General features: G+C 41.4%; 1 protein-coding gene across 4 annotated transcripts in view; it reads right to left on the bottom strand.

The window, feature by feature from the left end:
• LOC141791834 (uncharacterized) overlaps positions 1-26574 on the bottom strand; it is a 45982-nt gene that overhangs the window by 7454 nt on the left and 11954 nt on the right. The window contains exons 1-2 of one of the 4 annotated variants that reach the window (XR_012598337.1): positions 26208-26394; positions 11063-13699 (exon numbers count right to left, since the gene is read on the bottom strand). The exons of 1 other annotated variant lie outside the window; for it this stretch is intronic. Coding sequence is in view for 2 of the 3 variants with exons in the window: in XM_074672497.1 (XP_074528598.1) it covers positions 22462-23612; positions 26208-26376 (1320 nt within the window). In the remaining variant the exon portion in view is untranslated. Of the gene's footprint in view, positions 1-11062; positions 13700-20569; positions 23613-26207; positions 26395-26574 lie in introns of those variants that run through there. 2 more of the 4 variants (XM_074672497.1, XM_074672512.1) reach the window with 2 other exon arrangements.

The following is a 26574-nucleotide window of genomic DNA, read 5'->3' as shown; positions in this document are numbered from 1 at the left end:
GTTCGTTCATCAAACCAAACACCCAGGAATTTAAAGATTTTAACCCTCTCTAGAGGGGATCCATACAGAGATAAATTGACTGCCGACAGCTTCCTCTTAAAACCAAAAATCGTGAATTTGGACTTGGATGGAGAGATCCTAAACCCCCATTTCTCTGCCCACACCTCCACAGTTTCTTGGACTCTTTGAACTTGTTTTGCAGTAAATTCTACATTTCTCCCTCTTCTCCATATTGCACCATCATCTGCAAATAGAGACTGCCCAAATCCTCTTCCAACATTCATAAATATATCATTTATCATTATATTAAATAAAACAGGACTAATCACACTTCCTTGCGGGGTGCCGTTCATTATCTCAACAGTCTTTGAGGTTTTACCACCCACCCGCACTTGTATTGTTCTATGCATTAAAAAATCCTTGATCCAATTATACATCCGTCCTCTCACTCCCAAATCAAATAATCTTAATCATAAATCCTTCCTTCCACAAGGAATCATAGGCCCTCTCAATATCCAAAAACACACAACAACTTCTTTGTTATTGAAAGCTGCTTTGATGTCATGATCTAATACTGCCACAGACTCCATTGTTGATCTTTCATTTTTGAATCCATTTTGAGACTTCACAAGAAGCCCTTTACTTTCCAAAAAATATACTAACCTGTTGGTAACCATTCGTTCCATGATTTTACAGAGCACAAATGTTAAAGCTATAGGTCGATAAGACTCTGGATCCAATGCTTCTTTTCCTGGTTTAGGAATAGGAATAATGACAGCATGCTTCCACTCATATGGTAGATATCCCTCTGCCCACACAAAGTTGAACAAAGATAATATTTCCACTAGTACACAATAATCAAGGTGTTTAAACAATTCGTATGACAGCCCATCTCTCCCAGGAGTGGTGTTAGCTCCTGAGCTAATGGCTTCCCTCAATTCCTTCATGATGAAAAACAAGTTTATTGGATTATCATTTTCTAAATTATTTTTCAGTTTCCACTGATTAATTAGCAACAATTCTGATTCAGTTCCCTGATTCTCAGAATTGTGGACTGCTTGAAAAACATCTATAAACATATCAGCCTTTTCTTGATTAGATACGGCCTCCATCCCCCCCCTTCTGTAAAACTGGGATTGAGCTTTTTTTTATAAATTCCGGACATTTTCCTCACCGCTGTCCACAGGTGTTTTACAGGAGCCTCTGGTCCCAGGGTTTCACAAAACCCCCGCCAACTGAGTAATTTGGCAATTTTTATAACTCTCCTTACCACCACTCTTAACTTCTTGTATTCCATAGCATAACACAGCATTGGATACTTTCTTAACTTTCTAAATGCTTTATTTCTATTTCATTACATTACATTCTTGATTCCACCATGGAACCAACTTGTTCATTTTGAAATTCTGACTGAGAGGAATAGAGGCTTGAGTGGCCTTGTGGATCATTGAGCTAAGAGATTTATTCCACTCATCAATAGAGCCTTCAGAATTTATTTCTTCTATTGAGTTACTAGATTCCTTCTGAAAATCGTCCCATTTAGCAGAGGAAAATTTATACCTAGGCACCTTAACTTCTAATTCTATTCTCAGTTTTTGACCAAACCGACAAAGAAGTGGAAAATGATCACTACCTAGTGTGTATCTGTCAAGAACATCCCACTCTCCAGTTCTAGCTAGGCTTGAAGAAGCAATGGAAAGATCAATATGACTAGTCTTATTTCTACTAATATCAAACCTAGTCAGCCTTCCATCATTAATGACTGCCAAACCATGTTTTTCCAAAAACTCTTCCATGATCGTTCCATTGCTGTCTTTGTTGTCACTGCCCCATAGAGGATTGTGGGGGTTGAAGTCCCCTGCCCAGATAACAGGACCTTTAACACATTCCATTATTTTATCAAGTTCATGCACACTCAACTGTTTACATGGATTATAGAAATTAATAACTGTTATAGCTCTATTACCTGTCCAAACATCCACACATATACACTCTAAATCAGTATTCATAATAATTCTCTCTGATCTATCAGACCTGTCTTTTCTCAGACTCACATAGCCTGGAATAACAAAGTCAAGGCATGGTTTTAGCCACGTCTCCTGGACACATATCAATTCTGGTTTTACCTTACATTCATCAACAAATCTTTTCAATTCCTGACCATTAGTAATCAAACTCCGGGCGTTCCACAGAAGAATGTAAAACATGAGGATGCTAGTCCACAGCATCATTGCTCTCGATCTGCGTCTCCATTCTATCAGACCTCATCATCTGAGAGCTATCAAGGTGCTGTTTCTCTGTCATGTATTCATGAAGCTTTTCTGGAGATAACTGACTTACACCAATGAAACGTTCAGCTGCCCCAACTACAATCTTAATCATATCAGATCTCCTCGTAGTCGATTTAGCTCCGACCAAAACATCTGTGACAAAAGCCAGAAAAGCATCTCTGCTCAGAACCAGCATATCGGAGGACATTACTGGCAGGGCTGGGAAAGCCTGCTGGCTCCTCAACACTGTGCCACTCATCTGAATGCTTTGAGCACAATCTCTCCGCCGCTGCGTTTAACTGCCTCCAAGTAAGAGACTTTATTTTGATCTCGATTGATCTGGATTTGCTTGGCTTGGATAAAATGTTCACATCCCCGAAATGCTGCCATATGGTCCCCCCCACAATTACAGCGCATGGAAGTCTCCGCCTTGCATTCCTTTATTTCATGCTTTTGTCCACACTTCGCACATCTGCGTTTGCCCCGGCAGGAGCTGGCTGTGTGTCCAAACCGCTGACAATTAAAACAGCGCAGGGGAGGCCAAATGTACTCTCTCACTCGGTAGGCCATACTTCCCAAATACACCACCTCTGGAAGAACACTACCCGCATAAGTCAGCAGCACTGGCGAGTCCCTTTCATCTCCCTCCTTACGTTTAAAGCGCATGACCCCGACCACACTTCCTCCTTTGATGTTGTCCAAGATCTCCTGCTCAGACAACCCAGAATACACACCATAAATCACACCTTTAGGACCTTTTTTCTCATTGGGAACTATTCTCTCCGCTCTCATCACTATTTTCCCAACTTCTTTTGTGCTGTCATATTGTTGTTGTTTTTTTTTTCCAACTTTATTTATGAAACATTTTTTAACCAAGGACAAACAGAGTGACAATCAGACATAGACATATATACAAAGAACATAATGTCCATCAGGCATCACATCTGCAAGTCAAAACAACCCCCCACCCTACCCTCCACCCTCCCAAGGCCTAACCCTTGAAAAAAAATAAAATAATAAAAAAAAAAAAAAACACAATAAGTATAACAATAATAAAAGGAAGATAATAAAATAACAATAATAATAAGTATGAAAAATACATAAATGAAATAAAAAATAAATAAATAAATAAATAAATAATAATGTTAATTAAAAAGAATAAATCAATCAATCAATCCTCAAGGTCAAAAGAAAAATCACTAGACAGTGCAAAGTTTATGAAGGGATCCCAAGTTGCATGGAATGAGCTCACCGAGCCCTTCAATGAAAACCTGAGCTTCTCAAGCTTTAAATTGTATAGCACCTCACGGACCCAACGAGAATGTGAAGGGGGGTTGGGGAGCTTCCAGTTAAGGAGGATCAGTCGACGAGCCAGCAAGGTAGAGAAAGCTAGAGCCTGTTTCAGTTTCTTGGGAGTATCTAAAGAAGGGGCAATACCGAAAATTCCAGATAGACTGTTAGGGGTAAACACATAGCCATATGCCCTGGATAGTGTATCAAATATAGCTTGCCAGAGCGGCTTTAATTTAACACAAGCCCAAAACATATGTACATGATCCGCAGGTGAAGAGTCACATCTACCGCAGGAGTTGCTAACGGTAGGATATATCTTAGCGAGTCTAGCATTTGTATAGTGTACCCTGAAGACAACCTTACATTGAATCAATCTGTGACGAGCACAAATCGATGATTTATGGACGAGAGAGAGTATGGTGTCCCACTGTTGTTCAGTTAATTTAATATCAAGGTTCTCCTCCCATATGCTCTGGGTGGATGTGAAAGAGATCGAACAGGCTGACATGATAGAGCCATATATCGCGCATATATATATAGCGTTGCTAGGCGCTACCCAAGTAGCTGCCTGTTGCAGAAGCTCTCTCGTCTTTGTCCGTTTCTTGTAATTTCTTCGTCTCTTTTTCGTAATCTTTGTATTTGGAGTGGATCATCACCTTGTATGGTTCATTGTCGGTCACGGACACCAAACTTTTTGTGTCTTCAGTGATATTTTGACTACTTTTTCTCCTGTGTTTGTCTGGAGATCCTACATGGCTGCATTGTTTACATGCGAAATTAGCTGTTAGCAGCCTGTAGCATGTCAATGCTAACTAATGTAGGGCTTGATGATTTCCCTCGAGCTGAGGAGGAGGAGGTGAGGACGACGTGCTGATTCTCGGATGTGAGCTGGGAGGTGACGACGTGGACCTGTCCTTCCATCCATCATTGTTGGGAACGTGGGATCTCGCTCCGGGGGATGGATGAGCTAGCTGTGCTGACCCAGCGGCATCGTGCTGTTCACGGACGTGGCTGACGGAGCTGACATCGGACGCCGCGACACATCAGAGAAGCTTCACCTGCTGTGAGCAGACAGGATCCAGGAGACAGAGACTGAACAGACTGCTGGGGAGGCTCAGTCCTGGACCCTGTGGAGGTGGAGGTGGAGACTGGCTGGGCTGGAAAGTGGTGGACGAATGGTGGACGGGATGTCGTCATCTAATTTCTTATGGACATTTTTGCACTTTCTATACACTTTCTTACTTTTGTTTTCTTAAATGCTGCGGTGACTCCTGAATTTCCCCTCGGGGATAAATAAAGTATTTTCTATCTATCTATCTATAGAAGAGAGACAGAACGTTTGGCAGTAGGATCCATATTTAACAGAGTATCAACCAAGGTTTCTGGAGGGTGATTTGGAAAATAAGGGAACAGTTTTTTAACATAATCACGGACCTGAAAAAAACGAAAGAGATGATGACTTGGGAGACCATAAGTCGTCAGAAGATGTGTAAAAGAAGGGAAGGTATTTTCTACATAAAGATCCTTAATTGACTTTAAACCCTTACTATGCCAGACCTGGAATGCTGAGTCAGCTATAGAAGGCTCAAATGTACAGTTTCTGTATATAGAAGTTAGAGTAGATGGGGCTGGGAGGCCAAGAACTTTCCTAAACTGAGACCAGATTTTTAAAGAGGTTGTTACTATAGGGCTATTAGTTACACCCGACACAGGCAGAGGCAGTTGGGCACACAAAATGGAGCGCAGCGAAAACCGAGAAGATCTATTCTCTAGATGTACCCATGCAGGAGGGGAAGTACATTTAAGGCTCATCCAAAATAAAAGCTTTTGGATATTGGCTGCCCAATAATAATATCTATACACTGGAAGGGCAAAACCACCTCTGTCTACTGGAGACTGCAGGACTGATTTGTGGATCTGTGCAGGTCCACCATTCCATAAAAAAGTTGAAATTTTCTTATCTAAATTGTCAAAGAAAGACTTAGTTAAAAAAATAGGGAGGTGTTGGAAAAAGTATAGAAATTTTGGGAGCACAACCATCTTAACCAAATTAATCCGTCCCACAAGGGACAGAGGCAATGCTGACCAGCGGGTAAAATCCCCCTCAGTTCTTTCAACCAGAGGAATTATATTGTAACGATAAAGATCCGAGAGAGATGTTGTGATATGAATGCCTTGGTATTGTAGACCGCTACCTGACCATTTAAAAGGGACTATGGAAAGAGGAAGCTGTTTAGCTAAATCATTAATGGGTAAAATAACACTTTTGGAATAGTTAATTTTGTAACCGGAGACACTACCATATTTGTCAAGAATGTTAAAAATTATGGGGAAAGAATTAACAGGGTCTGAGATATAAAGAAGGAGGTCGTCCGCATATAGGGACACCTTGTGTTCTGTGCCTAAACGGGTGATTCCTTAAAAAAACACTTTCCGAACGCAACCAGATGGCCAAAGGCTCTATAACTAAAGTAAATAAGAGTGGGGAAAGGGGGCACCCCTGTCTCGTGCCACGATGCAAGGAGAATGATGAGGAAGAAATATTATTAGTTCGGACAGAAGCTTTAGGGGAGAAATATAAAATTTTAACCCAGTTAACAAAGGCCTCGCCAAGACCAAATCTAGCCAACACTTCATACAAAAAGCACCACTCAACCCTGTCGAAGGCCTTCTCCGCATCAAGGGAGACCACGACCTCAGGTGACGGACCACAGGGCAATGTTATTATATTTAACAAGCGTCTTGTGTTATAAAAGGACTGTTGACCTGTCATAAAGCCAGTCTGATCACTGTCAACAATGGATGACAGAACCGTCTGAAGGCGCAGAGCCAGCACTTTTGAGAGAATTTTAAAGTCTACATTTAAAAGAGATATCGGCCTATAACTACCACAAAGTAGAGGGTCTTTATCCTTTTTAAGGAGCAGAGAGATGGAGGCCTCCGACAGGGTTCCAGGTAGATGACCTGAGGTGCGTGCCTCATTATACATATCTGTTAGGTAGGGAGCCAGCAGGTTGGCAAAACATTTGTAATATTCAGCCGTGAAGCCATCCGGCCCAGGCGACTTGCCGTTTTGAAGTGATTTGATTGCGCTCAGGACCTCGGCAGTAGTGATAGGCGCACCTAACATTTGTGCCTCATTCTCAGAGACTCTGGGAAAAGCGATCTTATCCAGAATGTTATTTGGTGGGCAAGGGTTGTCTGACATATAAAGACAAGTATAATATTCAGAAAAGGTATCATTAATTGAGTGCGGATCGGTAGATATATTGCCTGTGCTTAATTTAATAGCTCGAATTAGCCTAGAAGTTGCCTCTACCCTCCCCTGATGTGCGAGTAATTTTCCGGCTTTATCCCCCGATTCAAAAAATAATTGCCTAGCTTTAAAAGCAGTTAGGTACGAACTTCAGTAGTGGAAATAAGATCAAACTCGGTTTGTAGCCTAAGGTGTTCTTTAAACAAAAGTGGATCCTGAATAATAGCGTAATGTTCATCTACCTTTCTTAGATCCTGAAGCAGTCTGTCTGTTTGTAGATTTTCAATTTTCATGGCATTTGAGATATAAGAAATAAGGAGGCCTCTAATGCAGGCCTCCCACAGTATTCCTCTGCCTGTGTTGGATAAATCATTTAGTTCAAAAAACAAAGCGATCTGAGACTGTACAAATTGTTTATAACCATCTTCTGCAAGGAGAGCGGAGTTAAACCTCCAAGATCTAAATGGCTGGGGACAAGTAAACATATTCAAATCAAGTGAGGTTGGGGCATGATCAGATATAACAATGCTATGGTATACGTAATTACATTTGAAAGGAGCCGTACATCCAGTAAAAAAACATCTATTCGAGAATAGGTACGATGGACTGACGAAAAAAAGGAATACTTTTTCGTCAAAGGGAATTTATGTCGCCATGGATCAGTAAGGCCGAACTGGTATGACAAGGTGGATAATGTTTTTGCAGATTTAGACAGCAAAGCAGTTTTATTAGAAGAACGATCAAGGCATGTGTCTTGTACCAAATTAAAATCACCTCCTATGATTATGTGATGTCCTTCCAGGGCCCTGTTCTACGAAGCAAGTTCAGCCTAGCGAGATAGCCTTGGAGCCACCTCGCTGAACTGAGCGCGGTAGCCTGCGGTCTCGCTACACGGTTTTACGACGCTGGTTATCAACCTCATAAGTGGATCCAGCTAGGCAATGAGCGCGTGCACTCATATAAGGCGGAGCCCGCTGCATCTGACCAATCACGAACATGGAGCAGTCTGGAGTGTCAGAGCAGGCCGGAGAGAGAAGGAGCGCATACTTCACTCAGGAGGAGCAGGAGGTGATCATGAGGAAGTATGACGAGGTGAAACATGTAATATACGTTAAAAGCAACACTGTCGCCGCTGTTAAAGCACGGAAGGAGTGCTGGCAGAAAATTGCTGACAGCCTAAATGTGTAAGAGTAGTGGTGTAGTGCTAAACAAAAATCTATTGTGCCATTATCATACTGAAATTGCACTTTTACTGTAACATGCAACACACTTCTTGGATGAATTTATTTATTTGTTCATTCCTATCGTGTTAACATTTTTTTTGTGAGACAAGTAGCCCACACGAGCCCTACATGAATTCCTCTCACAATTTTAATACAGGCGATAAAATATTGTCATGGAACAGATGTGTTGGCAGTGAAGATCTTATTACGGCAATGAGAGTTCTTCATTCCCTTTAACTACCTGTAGAAAGTGTCATGTAGCCTACTACCAACCCCTCCCTGGAAAACCGGTAACTTTCATAAAGGTGGTCATCCGAAAAAGAGAGTGGGTCGGGCTCCGATGTCCACGGGATCCTCTAAGAACGGACAAGCCATTTTTTCATGAGGGCTCATTGGTCAGTGGGCGGGGTTTTTATAGTGCGCGAGTTCAATCTGGAACCTAACCTGCCCCAGAGCAGGTTAGCCGTTCAGCACATGTTGCCATGGAGACTCGCCTCGCTGAGGAGTGATCCTGTGTCGTAGAACAGGGAATCCTGAACCTATCCTCAAAGCTACCTCGCTAGGCAGTAATCCTGCTTCGTAGAACAGGGCCCAGGTCAGGAAAAGATGTAAATAGTCTATTTATGAAAGCATTATCGTCCCAGTTAGGACCATAGACACATACAAACAGAATAGCAACATCGTGAAGTTTTCCAGACACCATTACGTATCTCCCATTCGGATCCAAAACTGACTTATCAACTGAAAAAAGCACCCCCTTGCGAATAAGTATGGCGGTACCCCTAGCTTTACAATTAAACGTTGAGTGAAAGACATCGCAACCCAACCTACTTTCAGTCGGGCTGCCTCCTTATTAAGCATGTGTGTTTCTTGGAGAAAATAAACATCCCCTTTAAGCTGCTTAAGATGTGACATCACCCTACCCCGCTTTATAATACTCCCCTAGCCCCTCACATTCCACGATATGAGCCTGAAAACATTATTTAACCTAAAAGGCACCTAAAAGTTGTTAAGGATATGTAAACACAGTTAGGACCTGAGGTGCATAAAATTAATTTGGTGAGCATCTGCAAATGTAAAGAAAAAGAAAAATATAAAGTACATAAAAAGAAAGGAAAACAAAAAGAGAAAAAGAAAGGCCTGTAGAACAACCCTATCCTCAATGGAAAAAACTTTGTGCCCATTGCACTGAGATGCATAATGCACCAGAGAACTTCCTTTGAACAAGAACAAAAAATAAAATAAGTCCTTCTCCCATATTAAGGCATAGCATTAAAAGAAGGTCATTTAGCAGCATTTTACAAATATAAACGTCCATTATTAGTCCCATTTGCCATAAAGAAAAAGAATAAATAAAAAAAATTAAAAATAAAACAACAAACACACAACAAAATAAAAGCAGTTACAGGTATCCTAAAAAGGCACCAAAATCTGATTAATCAGTAATAAAGATACGTGAACAGCGAGCTGAACTCAAGCAGTGACATGTCTCAACAAACTACGAACAAAGTTTTAACAGCTCCAGAGAAGCTAACCCGTCCATATTGAGCTAAGGTAGGGTGACCAAGCATCCTCTTTTGCCCGGACATGTCCACTTTTTACGTCCTTTCCGGGGTGTCCGGGCGGGTTTAATTAAATTCACGAAAATGTCCGGTGTTCACTGATTTTCATAGGACCATTACGCGCGTACGTAAATTGACCGGCATTTGCAAACAATACTATGATGCGCATCACTTACCAAGAGGCTGCCTTGTGGGCAGGTCTGCTCAGCGCGTGCACACACACATAGAGAGTGAGAGGGTCAGAGAGAAGGCGAGAGAGAGAGAGAGAGACATAGAGGGAGAGCGGAGAAGACAGGGGGCTGTTTAGACAGCGGAGCTGTATTGCACGGAAGATGCCTAAGCGTAAGTGCAGCTTCACAGATGATCTGCAAAAAAAATTTCCGACATACCGTCCCGGTCGGGACAAGTGGGAGGCGGAGTGTACCGTGTGCAAAGCTGGCACATATGGCTCAGTGTCCAATAAAGGTGCTGGAGATCTCAAAGTTCACATGGACACCGAAAAACATAAAAAAGTTGTGCGAGGTGAGAGTTCTTCTGCAAAGTTGACTGAGTTCTTTGTTAGACCCGGGCAAACAGAGGTTACTGTAAATGCAGCAGAGGGTGCAATGGCATTTCATATTGTAAAACACCACAACAGCTACAGGTCCATGGATTGCACCAGTGCCTTGCTAAAAAAAAGACTCTGACATTGCTAAAAAGTTTAGTAGTGCTCGCACCAAGACTGAAGCCATTGTCAATGGTGTTATTAGGGATGGGTACCTTTCACATTTGAAACGATATGGTACCAATGCCCGGTACCTGGCAATCGGTACCGGTACTCAACGGTACAAATTTTCGGTACTTTTTTGTAGTTATGTAGTAAAAAATATCATTTTTTTTTAACAATATTATATATATTTCAATTTAACATATATATCCTTCAGTATATACCCTTGCAATGCTGTGTTCATGTCCACCATGGAAAATCGACTATTCTTTCACTTCCTCACAGTCACAAGGATGTGTTCAGGTACCTAAACGTGGTACCTTTTGATTTTACATGAATCGGTACTTGGTACTTTTGACAGAATTCGGTCAGTACCTTTTGAAGTACCTGATTCGGTACCCATCTCTAGGTGTTATAGCCCCCCATTCAGTTGAAGTCACTCATGAAGCACTCAAAAAAATCCAGTACTGTGGTGTTTCTACAAACGGGAGTAACCACGGGGCGGTGAAAATATTAAGAATATAAGAAGCCTGTCTGAATTTGTGCCTCGAGGCCAGTGCCGTTGTCCTCTTTTTTGGAAATCAAAATATGGTCACCCTAGCTAAGGCAACATTAGCATGGATAGCTAGAGGGCCTCCTTGGGCAACAGTAGGGAATATAACATTTCCAAGAACCAATTAAATCAAAAATCAGTCACCAACAGACTGTGTGTCCTGGAGACGCGATGAGACAAAGTCAGCGGCCTCCCTTACCGAGGAAAAAGGCTTCCTTGTTCCATCTTCAGCCACGATCGAGAGCCTGGCAGGGTAGCGAAGAGCAGGCTTAAGGCCCATGTTATACAGCTTCTTCATGATGTCCCGGTATTGAGCGCGCTATTCTGCAACCTCAGAAGGAAAGTCCTCTAAGATTTTGATGGAAGAGTCTTTGTAGGTCAGCTTCCCTCGTAGTCTCCGAGCTGCACGTACCACACGTTCCTGAGTTTGAAACTGATGAAAGCAAATTAGCACAGCCCGCGGCCTGTTCGACGGTCCCAGTTTAGCAGTTAGGGTACGGTGGGCTTGGTCTAGCTCCGGTGGGGACGTCAGAACTTCTTCACCCAGCACCTCCATCAGTAGTCGGGAGGAAAAAAAGGTTGGTTATGTCCCCTCGATACCCTCGGGGAGACCAACAATGCGTATATTGTTACGTCGGCTTCTCCCTTCCAGATCTGTTATCTTAGCTCGAAGCTTAGCATTCTCCGAAGCTCAGGCTTTCAGCCTGCCCTCCACGTCCCCCGCCGAGTTTGCAAACTGTTCCAAATTACCGATACTTTGCTGGTGGTCATTCACGGTGGCTTGTATTGTGTCCAATCTGGCCTCATATTTCCCGTGAATGTCTTTTATCTCTACTAAAAGTACCTCCTTGTGTTCTGTTAGCTGCGCCGTTAGCAAGGCTGAGATCGTATTTGTGATATGCTCGTCTCGCTCCTGTTCCTCCTTCTTTGGCTTTTTTAAAGCAGTTTCTCTTGTGCTGTCATATTGTTTTTGATTTACACAGCAAACTCGGAATATCCCATTGGACAAAATCTTGGCTTGAAAGCCCTTCCCTATCTGGCTCGCTAAAGCCGCAGTCACTCTCAGGGGGTTTAACACTAAAAGACCGCAAGTTTGTTTTTTTTACTTTAAAATTTTTGTTGTTTGTTCTTGTTTTGACCATCTCTAATTTTGCCCATATTTCTGTCACTCTCCTGTTACAGTTATTTATTCAGAGGTCAGACTTTAATTAAAATAACTTTGTTTTCTAATAAAAACAGACCCCCTGAAACCTTTGAGCTCCCTTTATGTTGTTGTCCTTTCTGAGTCTCTTTCTCAATGATTGTTTTTGCACCTTAACATAAAATGAAGGAGTCTTTTCTAATGTAAGATAGGACTCTAAAACCTGATCCCTAAAACCACCTCTACAAGGAAACACCCAACTGACGTATAAATGAAGACGTGCATCATGTTTACAGTCACAAATTTATTTGACTATTTCATAAATTTTTCCAATACCTTCAGTGGAGCTCACTAACAAATAATTTATAACTGTGAACAGTAAGGAAAAACTTGATTCATTCAGAGCAGCTGATGAGGTTTACCTCACAACTGTGGGTTGTCATGTAAAGCTCCATCGTCAGCTTAAGAGGAGTCTAACACCATGCTCAGTGTACCTTTCAGTTATGAACAAACATGTCTTGTCAGGCTTACTTTGTGGTAAAATCCTTTTCCACATGCAGAGCAGCAAAACCGTTTTTCTCTTGAGTGAACAAACATATGTGTTATCAGATTTTTTTTGAGTATATCGTTTTCCACATTAAATGCAGCTGAAAAGTTTTTCCTCTGAATGAACAAACATATGGTCAGTCAGAATAGATTTTCGGCTGAATCTTGTGCCACATTCAGAGCAGCTGAAAGGTTTTTCTTTCAAGTGAACAAACATATGTGAAGTCAGACTATCTTTCCGGCAATATCTTTTTCCACATTCAGAGCAGCAGAAAGGTTTTTCTTTTAAGTGAACAAACATATGTCTATTCAGATTATGTTTTCGGCTCCATCTTTTCCCACATTCAGAGCAGCCGAAAAGTTTCTCTTTGGTGTGAACAGACTTGTGTTTATTCAAAGATGCTTCAAGAGTGAATCGTTTTCCACACTCTGAGCAGGTGAAAGGTTTTTCTTTCGAGTGGACAAACATATGTCTGCCTAAATCTCTTCTACGATTGAAGCCCTTTCCACACTCTGAGCAGATTAAAGATTTCTCTTTAGTGTGAACTAACATGTGTTTGTTCAAATGTGCTTTAAGAGTGAATCCTTTTCCACACTCTGAGCAGATGAAAGGTCTCTGTTCTGTCAGAGAAACCACATGACTGGTTTCACCAAGTTCAGAACAATTGTGTGACTTTACAGTCTCTGCTCTTTTGTTTTCAGCGGAGTTCAATCTTTTGGGACAGTCTCTGGTCTCCTTCCAGTCATCTTCCTCATCTTCAGTCCCTGATCCAGAATCTGAGGAGGCTTCAATCTTAACCTCAATCTCTGCTTGTAAATTTCTTTCTGGATCTGAGCTCCTTGCTGGTTCTGGTCTTCCACAGTCCTCTCCACCAGCTGCTGTTTCCATATGGTCAGTCAGTGTGTGATGAAGCAGTGAGGACTCAGGTTCCTCTTCATCATTTTCACTCTTCATATGGACTGAAGGAAACAGGACCTTGGTATCAGCCTCCTCCAGTCCTTGAAGCTGCTCTCTCCTCTGACCGATCCACACTTCCTCCTGTTCCTCTTTAATGAGTGGGGACTCATTCTCCTCCTGGTCTGGATAGGGGCTCCTCTCCTGCTGCTCAGGGGGAAGCTCCTCTTTCTTCACCATCAGTAGCTGAACATCTGCAGGACACAGTGAATAAATATTAATGAGATATTAGATCATCTTCCTGATGGAGAATCTGAAAGAAAAAAAAACTCAGGATCTTTATTTTCTGCTGCTGAACTGTTAAGACAATCATTTACTGGATGATCACAGGAGCCTCCTGCTCGTTTACACATTGATCTGAAAGAAGAAGTGAAGGTGGAGTTCACCTGTTTACACACATCTGTAAACCAAAGATATGGATTAGTTTATTTCCATACCATATCAGTTTGATAGCTCTAACCTGGAATTTCCCATTGATGGAGATGCCGTGCTGTTCTCATTGATGTTGGGCAGGAACTTTTTATCTCAGTCCAACAACTGAGCACCGCTCTGGTTCAGATCTGGCAGGCTGTTTCTCCCAATCAAGCCCCTCTAAGTTACACTGTCATTGCCCTTGTGAGCATTAAAGTCCACTAGTAGCACAATGGAGTCCCCAATTGGGCATTTCCAGCACCCGTCCTCCAAAAAGGGCGGATACTCTCAACTGCTGTTTGGTGAGTAAGCACAAATAACATTCAGGACCTGTTCTCCAACCCAAAGACGCAAAGAAGCATTGGACAGAACTGCGACACATTAGCAGAGAGCTATAAATAAGGCCCCACCTGCACGCCACCTCTCACCAGGAGCAACGCCAGCAACCAAGTGAGTCCAACCCCTTTTGAGAGGGTTCATTCAAGAACCTAAGCTGGGTGTTGAGGTGAGCCCAACTTTATCTGGCCAGTATCCCTCTACCTCCCGCACCAGTTCAGGTTCCTTCCCTTCCAGAGAGGTGACATTCCATGTCTCAAATGCCAGTTTCCATTACTGGGGATCAGGCTGCCAAGGCCTCTGCCTTTGACCGCCGCCCAAATCCACGACGCACCATACCCCTATGGCTCCTCCTGCAGGTGGTGGGGGTAGTTTGGGATAAGGCTGATGAGGCTGATGAAGCCTCATGATTGAGAGAGAATCAATTTTCTATGCTCAGTTAGGCGCTGGCAATCATTTTTTTCAACATTTTTTGAGCCTTTTTTGTGTTGAGTCTAAGTAAACGACCAAACCAACAACATTTCTCATTTTACTAAGAACTGTTCAGCGATCTGCCGAGCTGGGCACCTACATTCAGGGAGGGCAGAATAGATTTCCATATCGGTATTATCAACAACTGTTTTTGAAGTGATTAACAGCCACGACATGAGGGACTGTCAGCAAGCACAGCTGCTGCTTATGTTTACATAATGTTATTGGGCTCACAGCACATTATTAGAAGTTGTAAGCTGTGGAAGGCTGGTAAGTTTGTTACAATTTCAGGAGACTCTGCTACCTTAACCTTGAAAACATATATCTGCTCCCTGTAGCTTTTGCCTCCTCTCCGGTGTGTGTGCGTGAGACAAAGCAGGCGAGACAGGGCATCCACAGCTTTGACTGCTTATTGGTTGTTGCCTGAGCCATGGCTCTGCTTGTAAATAATCAGATGGTACTGTGGGTGGGACATTGCTGCAGACAGAGTAGTGACTGCCGCCAGATTATAAAAAACACAATGACTCAAAGTGACGAATATCAGCCCGGATAATTGGCCTGGCCATAATCAGTCTGTCCCTGAACACAAATGATAAGAAGATAAGTTAAAACTCTGGATCACCAATACTTTGAATTCGCCAAAATCTGATACTGGAGATGGAGACATCCCTAATGTGTTCACTCTTTATTTCCTCTTCATAGTGAGTCTAAATTGGGCGTCATCTCGCCCTGAAACCAACTTTTTCTATTAAATTTACAAAGTGCAAACTGATTTTAGAATAACAGCAGTTAATATTGCTCATATATTTATATTTATATATATATATATATATATATACTTCTTTTCTTCGTCTTTTCTCTCCCTCTTTTCTTTGAATTAAATGAAATGAGAGAAGCCAGATATATACTCAGTATCAGATGCTAAAGGGATAGTTCCGTTTTTTTGAAGTGGGGTTGTATGAGCTCTATGTGATCACTAAGGACATTAGATACAGTAGAAAGGTGTCTCCTCTCCCTCAGTAAGACACAAACTTTAATCGATGGTGACAAGGAAATAGACGCTAACAGGGAGAGACGGTACCAGATTCAAAGGCTATTTTCTCTGCCTACAAAAACTAAAATCAAAAAGTAATACCACAGTTTAAGAGTATGATACATAAAATATTTTTTAAGTGCATTAAGTCTTCGGAAATATAAACATTTATCTGGACCTAACTAACTCATGTATCCTTACGCGCAGCGCTAGTGCGCTCCGTCCCCCCTCCTCCTTCCAGCTGCAGGGAATGTAAACAAGCTATGCTTCAAGCGCTGGCTTTAGCCTCGTGTAAGTTTGATCAAGTATCGTAATTCTTTTGTTTGTACTCTAAGGATTGTGAGGCAGCGTAGGAAATTCAAAATGAGTGACTATGACAGCGACGATGAAGTTTCATTCACTTTGGAACCAAAAGGATACCTGTATGAACCGGAGCACACAGAAGAGGAGCTGCTACAGATGGCGACTGAAAGGAATACAGAGGAAACATCCACAGACACTGGACATCGAGATGCTGAGTGTTACTGCTGCCATGACTGTTGTTGTTGTTGTTGCTGTTGCAGGACACTCCAGAATTCAGAAGAGCAGGGAAATCTGTGTGATGAGTTATACAGACGGCTTGAGAGTCAGCAGTGTCCTCTAACTCAGACAAATCCTGAAGAGTGTCTGTATCCAAGTTCCACTCGTGACAGCAGTAACACTCAGCATCCGTGGGCATTAAGTCACTGCTCAGACATTACACCACTGAGTATTTCCGACTCTATCTCGATGTCCAGTGTCCGCGGATGTTTCTTCTGTATTCCTTTCAGTCGCCATCTGTAGCAGCTCCGTGTAGCTACTTTGGTTCAAGCAGGTATCCTTTTGGTTCCAAAGTGAATGAAACTTCATCGTCGCTGTCATAGTCACTTATTTTGAATTTCCTACGCTGCCTCACAATCCTTAGAGTACAAACAAAAGAATTACGATACTTGATCAAACTTACACGAGGCTAAAACCAGCGCTTGAAGCGTAGCTTGTTTACATTCCCTACAGCTGAAAGGAGGAGGGGGGACGGAGCGCACTAGCGCTGCGCGTAAGGACACATGAGTTAGTTAGGTCCAGATAAATGTTTATATTTCCGAAGACTTAATGCACTTAAAAAATATTTTGTGTATCGTACTCTTAAACTGTGGTATTACTATATCAAATTTTCAGCTGCCGTCAGGTTAACTTTCCATTATGACAAACGGCTTTAATCTGACATCAGATGTGACGGGTCAGTTAATATAGATACAAATGTATATGCTGGTTCAGACAGTTATATTAAATAGTGATTGCTGTGATTGTTTATTTGATTGAGTTGATTGCCTCTGAGGCTTTGTTGATATGAGTGCACATGTGCGCCTGTCACCAAATTACAGCTGTGGAGCATGTGCTCCGCTTTGCGCCGAGAATAGACCAGGTTGGAGCTGGCAAGTTTTCAGCGCACTTTCTGCACTGTTTTTGGCCCGAAATTGTCACTGCGCCAACATGAATCTGCCAACACCTCCCCCTGGTGCGCCGTCAACCCCCCCTGGCGAGCGGTCACACCCATCTCTGCGCAGATGGTCTACCAAATAGTCAAATTGGCAGCGCATGGCGGTGCACCGCACGAAATTAACACAGCCCAGGTTGCACCAGGCTTGCGCCCCCTGCGCTGCGCCATGAAATTAGAGCCCATAATGTCTGAAAATGTCCTTTAATCCCTTTCCAAAAGTCCAGAATAACAGGACAGCCCCAGAACACGTGTTAGTGATTCGTATTTAAATGTCCACATTTTCTCCAGCAGGTTGCTGATATAATGAGATTTCTGGTAAGGTGTAATGAAATACCTTATTAAACATTTCCAGCCAAACTCCCTCCAATTTTGAGAACTAGTACATTGCAATGACACCTCCACATTTTTTTCCATTCTTCTTCAGATATGACAATCCCTCCTTCCTTCTCCCATTTTGACTTAATCTACATAGTTGAGTGTGGTTTGAAGTTCAGTAAACCTTTGTACAGAGAAGAAATAGTTTTACCTCCACTGTCTGAGTTGTATGCTTTCTTGATTAAATCCACTACAGTTGTATTTGATATCCATCTTTTTTTTTTTTTTTTTTACTTTTTTAGGACCGTAATGTCATCCTGCAGTTTATATTCTGTGATAACTGTTTTCCATATCTTGAGAGTCAATTTTACCCATGGATTTCCAATAACATGTATGTAGCCTTGTAAATTGCTGTCAGCTATGATTGCCTGTATGGGGATGGGGTGTATACTTTCCTCAATGCATTTCCACTGAGCATCATATGATGGGTTACACCAGCACACAATAGGTCTCAACTGTGTTGCCTGATAGTAGTCTTTAAAGCCGTGTTTCCACTAAGCAGAAAGGGTCGGTTCAGTACGGTTTGGTACAGTTTGGTTCAGTTAAGCCTGATCCCGTTTGCCGTTTACACAGCAAACTGTGCCCTCTTGTGGTAGGTGGCCTGTAAGCCGGATGCTAAAAGCCGCAGCTGTTAAATTATTGAGTGACGCCGTAGCAGCGCGACACAGTTTACCACGCTATAATAAATCCAACAAAGAAGAAAAACGTGACACAGTAAACAAAGAGCATAGATGGAAGACATGCAGCATTTCATCCTCCCTGTGATTGGCATGTAGCTCTTTGATGCAAAGCTTTGATTCAGGGACGTCTGTGAGGCGGCAGGAGAAATGCAATCAACAGTCTGCAGTGTTGTTGCTCCACCTTCAGAGAGTGGATCGGTTCAGTCTGGCACCCATACGAAAGGATCCCAAAAAGTGGAATGGCTCGTCTTAGTTATTTGGGGATCTGTCCCGGGATAGTTCAGTGGAAACCTACATAATGCGTGCCGAGACGAACTGAAACCATCTGCTCGGTGAAAACACAACTTAATACCCAGTACTGATTCTCTTTTATTAAAAGGTACCATGTTTAGGAACCTCAAAACATCCTTGTGACTGTGAGAGTGGAAGAGTAAGTGATTTTCCATTCTGGAAATGAACACAACATGTTAAAATTTAAAAACTATGATATGTTATTATTAACATAATTAATATTTATTGCCATATAAACACACAAAAGTACTGAAAATTGTGAAAAAAAGGACCCATCGCTATTCAAGTCCCTTTAAGTTAGTGCTTGTTTTTGCTCCTTTGTTTATTGTGTGATACACATTCTGTTTTATTTCCTACTGTTGTTTTGTATGAACAGGAGGGGTAACACTGGATATCTCCTGAGATTAACAAAGTATTTCTGACTGTGATTTTAATGACACCAGCGAAGGAACAGACAAGCCGCCATCTTTGTTTGTAGCACCACAGTTAGCCTGTTAGCATGGAGGATATTCAGTCTGTGTTGATTTTGATCGTCATTTATTGCTCTGAGATGAATTTGTTGACACTTGAGAGAAGACAAGCGCGAGTGAGAAAGCCTTTACTGGAAGAAGTCGTTAAAAAAACCCTGAAACAGCTTCAATAGACGAAATACTGGACCAGTGTGTGCCCTGACAAAAAAGCAGATACATTTTATGCATGAATTAAATAATGCTGGGTCAGAGCTTACGTCTATGAACCTATAGCTACTGGCTCTATTCCCTGAAACATTATCACACACATGTTCAGAAACCAACCTGCTCTGTGCAGCTTTATCTCAGGGATTAAAATCACATCCAGTATTTCTCTTTGTCGCTGCAGCTCCTCTTCGTATCCACATGTTGTCCTTTGTTCTCCCAGCCGCCGCTCGAAGAAATCTTTAAGATCCTGAAATCTGGACATCTCCTCACATCCAGGAGTTAAAGAAGAAAGAAAAGTACACAGTGATGTCTTTCTCTGAGCTGATTTTCTGGCTCAGTCCTAACTCACTTCCTGATCCGTCACTCCGTTCTGCTATCTCCTGTCCATTCACAGTACAGTCGTGCCAACCGCCGTCTCAACGTCCGCCTTCTCCTCTTTTTCCTTTTGTTTCCGTGACAGGAAGAGTAAGGTAGATGAATACAAGGAAACACCACAGGGTGGCACTGTAACACAACAACAAGCAACGTTTTTAAATTTGGGGCATAATTATAAATAAATATGTATTAATAAACATACATTTTGCTAATGTATTTATGCTCAAAAATCATTTGAAATCCCAATTTATTAGATTAATCTGCATTTTGGAGATAATTCCAGCAAATGTTGATATCTGACTGAACTCTTCCTAAGTCAAAACAGTATTACTTTATTGATGAAAAGTGAAAATGAACATAGTTTCTTTTGAAATGTTTTGCATGTTCTTCCTGGCTGGTCATGGAGACGATGCTCTTTAGAGGTCTGTAGACGTTGAGCTGTAATTGGGAAATTATCAAATAATGTAATTGTGTATAGACAGTCTCATGAAATCAAAGCTGCAGGTGTGTTTATTAAAAGAAGTCTCAGTTTACAGGCCATATTTCTTCTTGTGCCACTTTTCTACAGTTCATCACCTCGCTTCCTGTCACTCTCCTGGTATTAGAGGCCAGACTTTAATTAAAATAGATTTGTTTTAAGGAAAACAGACGCCCTGAAACCTTAGCAGCGGAGTCTCTCTTTCTTAACAGTTTTTTTTACACCTTAACATAAAATGAAGGACTCTTTCTAATGTAAGACAGGACTCCAAAAACCTGACCCCTAAAAACACCTCCACAAGGAAACACCAAACTGACTTATAAATGAAGACATTCACATGTATCATGTTTACAGTCACGCAAATGTATTATTTATATAAACTTTTTTATACACTTTTCACAAACTTTGAATGATGCTCACTAACAAATATAGCACTGACCCGAAATAAGACAAGGTTTTTTTTTAATAGTGTGAAAAGTGGGGGGTCTCCTTATAATCAGGGTCTAACCATTGACACATGCTGATAGTTGTCTAAGGATGCTACACGACTGTAACAGCAGAGAGCGCACGCTTTTTGTGAAGCCAGTGACCTCACTGTGGCTGTGGTGACCTGTCAGTCACAGCAGAGACGCAGAGACAGGAGCTGGGGACAGGAGATGGGAAATGGAGAGGTGCAGTGATTGTCCAGAGAAAAGTGGAACAAAAGTTGTGAGTTAACAAATAACTGAAGCAGAGATATGATGCTGATTTTAAGATAATGATGGTCAATACAGCAAAGATGTTCAACAACTGTCAGACAGACTAAAATATAGAGTTATGGAACACAGAGACATTCTGAAAAACGCAAACTGTAAAAGAAAAGCTTATTGTGGTCATCAAAGTGGCTGTAATCAGAGACAGACAGGAGTGTGTATGAGTTTATTACTGAGAAACCTAACAGAGCAGTTATTTGCTTTACATTTGAAACACTGTATTTATAGCCAGAAATGAAAGTAGTCTCTAAATGTTATTTCATGATTTTCTCAGAATTTCAATAAAAAATAATTACATAGTAATTTTTGGTTATCAGTCTTTTTCTGAAGATTGGTCTCGAAAAAACGGGGTTGTTTTATAATCAGGGTCGTCCTATATTTGAGTCAATACGTTACTTTATAAACTCTGAATACAAAGAAAATCTGCTTCATTCAGAGCAGCTGAGGAGGTTTACCCCCAACTGTGGGTTGTCATGTAGAGCTCCAACGTCAGCTTAAGGGGAATCTAAAGCCCTCACTCCACCAAATGATTCAGTTTGGTTTTTCTTGGTACGGCACACATTTTGTGGCTTTTCTACTTACTAACTGAGACAAGCCGTCCCACTTTTTTGGACCCATTCATGAGGGTACAAGACATACTGTTCTGACCCCAGTAGGTGGAGCTACAACTAGGAATGGGTATCTTTCACATTTGAAACGGTATGGTTTCGATGCCTGGTACCTAGCAATCTGTGTTGGTGCTCAACGGTACCAGTTTTCAGTGCTTTTTTGTTTTTATAATGGTAAAAAATATCATTTTGTTTAAAAATAATTTATATATTTTATCCATTTAACATATTTATTGTTCAGTATATAAACTTGCAATGCTGTTCTTCCTCACAGTCACAAGGATGCATTCAGGGACCTAAACATGGTACTGTTTGATTTTACATGAATCGGTCCCCAGAACTCTTAACAGAATTCAGTCGGTACCTATACAATAACCTAATTTACTCCCATTCCTAGTTACAACATTGCAGTCCGTTAATTGGTCACTTACCGTGCAACAGCCGCTGTATTTCTCCTGGTGGCACACAGACTTCTCTGAAACAAAACTTGACTGTTCTTTGTAACAAGGAGCCAAATACCCACCACAAAGAAGATGGTTGTCTCTCATTGTTGCTCTTTGTTTACTGTGTCGCGTTTTCATTCTTCATTGGATTTAACAGCAGGGTACACTGTGTCGCACTGCCGTAGTCATACTATTACACAACTAACGCAGCCATCCACATCCGGCTTACTAACCGCCTACAAAGAAGGGCACGGTTGGCTGTAGACACACAAAAAGGATCAGGCTTAACCAATCTAACCTAAAACCAAAATGTACTGATTTACCCCTGCTTGGTGGAAACAGGGTTTATCATCACACTCCAACAGCTGAGTAGTGCTTTTTATTAATGAACAATCATTTATTCTCAATCTTACTGTGTGTTAAAATCCGTTCCCCTATTCAGGAAAGCTGTATGGTTTTAATTTTGAGTAAATGAACATGTCTTGGCAGATTTCTTTTGTTACAAGATCTTTACCCACGTTCAGAGCAGCTGTAGGGTTTTCCATTTGAATGAACAACCATATGTGTGGTCAGATGTACTTTCTGGTTAAATGTTTTCCCACATTCTGAGCAGCTGAAAGGTTTTTCTTCTGAATGAATAACCATATGTTTAGTCAAATTTCTTTTTTGGTTAAATCTTTTCCCACATTTAGAACAGCTGAAAGGTTTTTCCTTTTTGTGACCGATCATGTGTTCAGTCAGACTTCTTTTGTGGTTAAAGCTTTTTTCACATTCAGAGCAGCTAAAAGATTTTTCATTTGAGTGAATCATCATATGTGAAGTCAGATTATCTTTACGGCTAAATCTTTTTCCACACTCTGAGCAGCTGAAAGGTTTTTCTTTTGAATGAACAATCATATGTGTCATCAGATTTCCTTTGCGGCTAAATCTTTTCCCACATTCAGAGCAGCTGAAAGGTTTTTCTTTTGAATGAATAGAAATATGATTTGTCAGAATTCTTTTTTGGTTAAATCTTTTTCCACATTCAGAGCAGCTGAAAAGTTTTTCCTTTTTGTGAACTAACATGTGTTTGCCCAAATATGCTTTGAGAGTGAATCCTTTTCCACACTCTGAGCAGATGAAAGGTCTCTCGTCTGTCAGATAAACCACATGATTAGTTTCACCAGGTTTAGGACAATTATGTGACTCTACAGTCTCCGTTCTTATGTTTATGGCAGAGTTCAATGTTTTAATACAGTCTCTGGTCTCCTTCCAGTCATCTTCCTCATCTTCAGTCCCTGATCCAGAATCTGAGGAGGCTTCGATCTTAACCTCAATCTCTGCTTGTAAATTTCTCTCTGGATCTGAGCTCCTTGCTGGTTCTGGTCTTCCACAGTCCTCTCCACCAGCTGCTGTTTCCATATGGTCAGTCAGTGTGTGATGAAGCAGTGAGGACTCAGCTTCCTCTTCATCATTTTCACTCTTCATATGGACTGAAGGAAACAGGACCTTGGTATCAGCCTCCTCCAGTCCTTGAAGCTGCTCTCTCCTCTGACCGATCCACACTTCCTCCTGTTCCTCTTTAATGAGTGGGGACTCATTCTCCTCCTGGTCTGGATAGGGGCTCCTCTCCTGCTGCTCAGGAGGAAGCTCCTCTTTCTTCACCATTAGTAGCTGAACATCTGCAGGACACAGTGAACAAATATTAATGAGATATTAGATCATCTTCCTGATGGAGAATCTGAAAAAAAAACTCAGGATCTTTATTTTCTGCTGCTGAACTGTAAGGACAATCTCATTTACTGGACAAATGATCACAGGAGCCTCCTGCTTGTTGACACATTGATCTGAAAGAAGTTTTATGTCAAGAACTATTGGAAAGTTTAATCAAGGTTAGCAGGTTGTATCAAGTGTTGCATTTCATCAGACAACAGTGAACAACTCTTTTATATAATAACCAGATTCCATTCCAGATTGAGAGCTCTGGCCTAGACTTTCCCATTGATGGAGATGTAATGCTGCAGTGCTGTACTTCATTGCTGATGGGCAGAAACTTTTTTTAATTCTGTAATTCAACTTTTTTTTTTTCATAAATTGCAATGTGAAATATATTAGAACATTAATATTTTTGTATTTTAAGATAACAATCAAGACTGGTTAACAGATTGATAATAAACCATAGTTTTATGTTGAACTTCAAATCTGTCTCTGTTAATCATAATTTATGGGTTTTATGGATGTCCCGGTCAGCTTTTTTTGCCCCGATCCTGGTTGTTTAATACTGTGTAGTGGCAGATACGGAGACCTGATCTGATTTTGGAGTTTGGAAACTTCCTGCCCTCTACGCGTTTGATGCACTCGGGGATGGCCCCCCTCCACCTCCTTCTATCTGATTGGTCACCTTCCATGCCAACGGTCAGAGGCAATCCCACACAACTCCAGTCACCATGATGACCTGCTACTCTGTGTTGATGCAGAAATAAAGTCCTGTCACAGAGTGACTTGCCAGACTCTTCTCCTCTGTTGTGCTGAAATGATGGAACGAATTACCTAACTCTATACGATCTGCAGAGTCCCTTAAGAGATGTCTGAAAACTCATCTGTTCAGGGAACACTTGTGCACTTAAGCTGACCCTTCTCCTCTTTTCCCTCCAGGGTAGAATGAGTCAGTAGGTCGAAGACTTGGCTCTTATGACTTTTCAGCACTACTACTTAATGTTGTTGAAGATTGAGGTATACCATTGCAGGTTTGTTGATTATTGCCCCCCCCCCCCCCCCCCCCCCAAAAAAAATGCACTTAATGGCAACACCTGCAGCCGAATAACTTGCAGCACTGTTGTCACACTAACTAGGTTTTCTTCTGTCTAAAATCTTGCTTATGTTGTACATCGCTTTGGACAAAAGTGTCTGCTAAATGAAACTGTAAACTGTAATGCATTTGAAAGGGTGTATTAAATTATGATGATCAATTATTTTTTTATTAGTGGTTAATTTGGTTTGAAAATAATATTGACTATAATTTAATGCAATAATTATTGGACAATATATTTTCCAGCAAAATTTGTTATCGGTCCAGGCCTAATTCTTGTTATAATTATGTAAGAAGAGCCAAATGATGATGAAGCTGAGGCTGTTGTCAAGGAGAAAGAGCCCACTGCTCCTGTAACTCCAGCAGCTCATTTAAATCAGCATAGCAGGGGATTTCTGGTATATTTAAACCTATTGTAGCGTCCCTCGCAACATAAACCTGTAATATAAGCTGGTTTCTCCATGCTTTATTAGTGAACAACCAGGTTCCTGTGGGTGGGCTGTAGCTAACACCAAAACAAGCTGAATAAATTCTGTTCTCGACAGTAGCTGACCAACTTTTAGCTGGAAGCTCTACTGCTGAGAGATTGACATGCTGCAACAAACCATCACTTTAAGAAAGTTAGGTGTATGTCAGCAAAAAATACTGACATTCATAATGTCAGAATGGTCATGTAAGAAACAATTACTTTAAAACATCTGTACCATTCTGTTACTAAAAGGTAATGCTAGTTATGGGTAGTTGTTTGTTAATTCTGTCAGATCCCTTTATACCAATCTTTAATCATTATTTAGTCTGTTTATTTTAATCAGTTTTGTTTTAAAAAGGTATTTTTATATCCTAAAAATCACGTTCTGCTGTCCTGTAAACTTTATTCAAACAGCATGCTTTGTTGTTAATGCAGTTTAGCTTAGTTTAGAGTCCCCTGGTGGTGTTAGCCTTCTTTGTACTCTCCTCTGTTCGCCTTGTCACATTAAGTTAGTGCTTATTTTATGAAACGCAGTCTATTTTATTCCCTAACGCTGCATTGTGCGAAGAGCAAGGATAACACTTGATAAATCCTGAGATTAACAAAGTATTTCTGATTCTAAAACAACAACAAGGGACAAAAATGACACCATCGAAGGAAAAGACAGGCCGCCATTTTTGTTTTTAGCACCACAGTTAGCCTGTTAGCATGGAGGATATTCATCCTGTACTGGTTTCGATCGTCAATATTGCTCTGCAGATGGATTTGTTGACACTTAAAAGGAGACACGCCCAAGTGGCAAAGCCTTTGCCGGACATAGCCGTTTCCAGGAGTCAGAAACAGCTTCGATCGACGAAACACTGGACAGTTTGTGGCCTGACACAAAGCGGATGAGGTTTTTGCATGAAATAAACACTACTGGTCAGATCTTACGTCTATGGACCTTAGCTACTGGCTCGGTTTCCTGAAACATTGTCGCACACATGTTCAGAAACCAACCTGCTCTGTGCAGCTTTATCTCAGGCATTAAAATCACATCCAGTATTTCTCTTTGTCGCTGGAGCTCCTCTTCGTATCCAGATACTGTTCTTCTTTCTCCCAGGTCTCTGGTGACCGCAGCGAGCAGCCGCCGCTCGAAGAAATCTTTAAGATCCTGAAATCTGGACATCTCCTGACATCCAAGACTCAAAGAAGAAAAAGAAAACTAAACGCTGATGTCTTTCCCTGAGTTGGCTGAAAGGGAGCGTTCATCTCGTCTTCTTTTTGTATTTTCGGCAGTTTTATCGCTACTGGGTGTACTACTGTCCTCTGCTGGCCGGACTAGGTATCACTCTCGATTTATATCTTCATGTGCAGCCACTTGTTT

Source organism: Halichoeres trimaculatus, unplaced genomic scaffold (genome assembly GCF_033239565.1).
Source record: "Halichoeres trimaculatus isolate MK-OKI-2021-1 unplaced genomic scaffold, fHalTri1.1 fHalTri1_scaffold_1, whole genome shotgun sequence".
NCBI classification, from domain to species: Eukaryota; Metazoa; Chordata; class Actinopteri; order Labriformes; family Labridae; genus Halichoeres; species Halichoeres trimaculatus.
The sequence above is the reverse complement of the archived record's forward strand: the minus strand, read 5'-3'. Positions and strand labels throughout refer to the sequence as shown.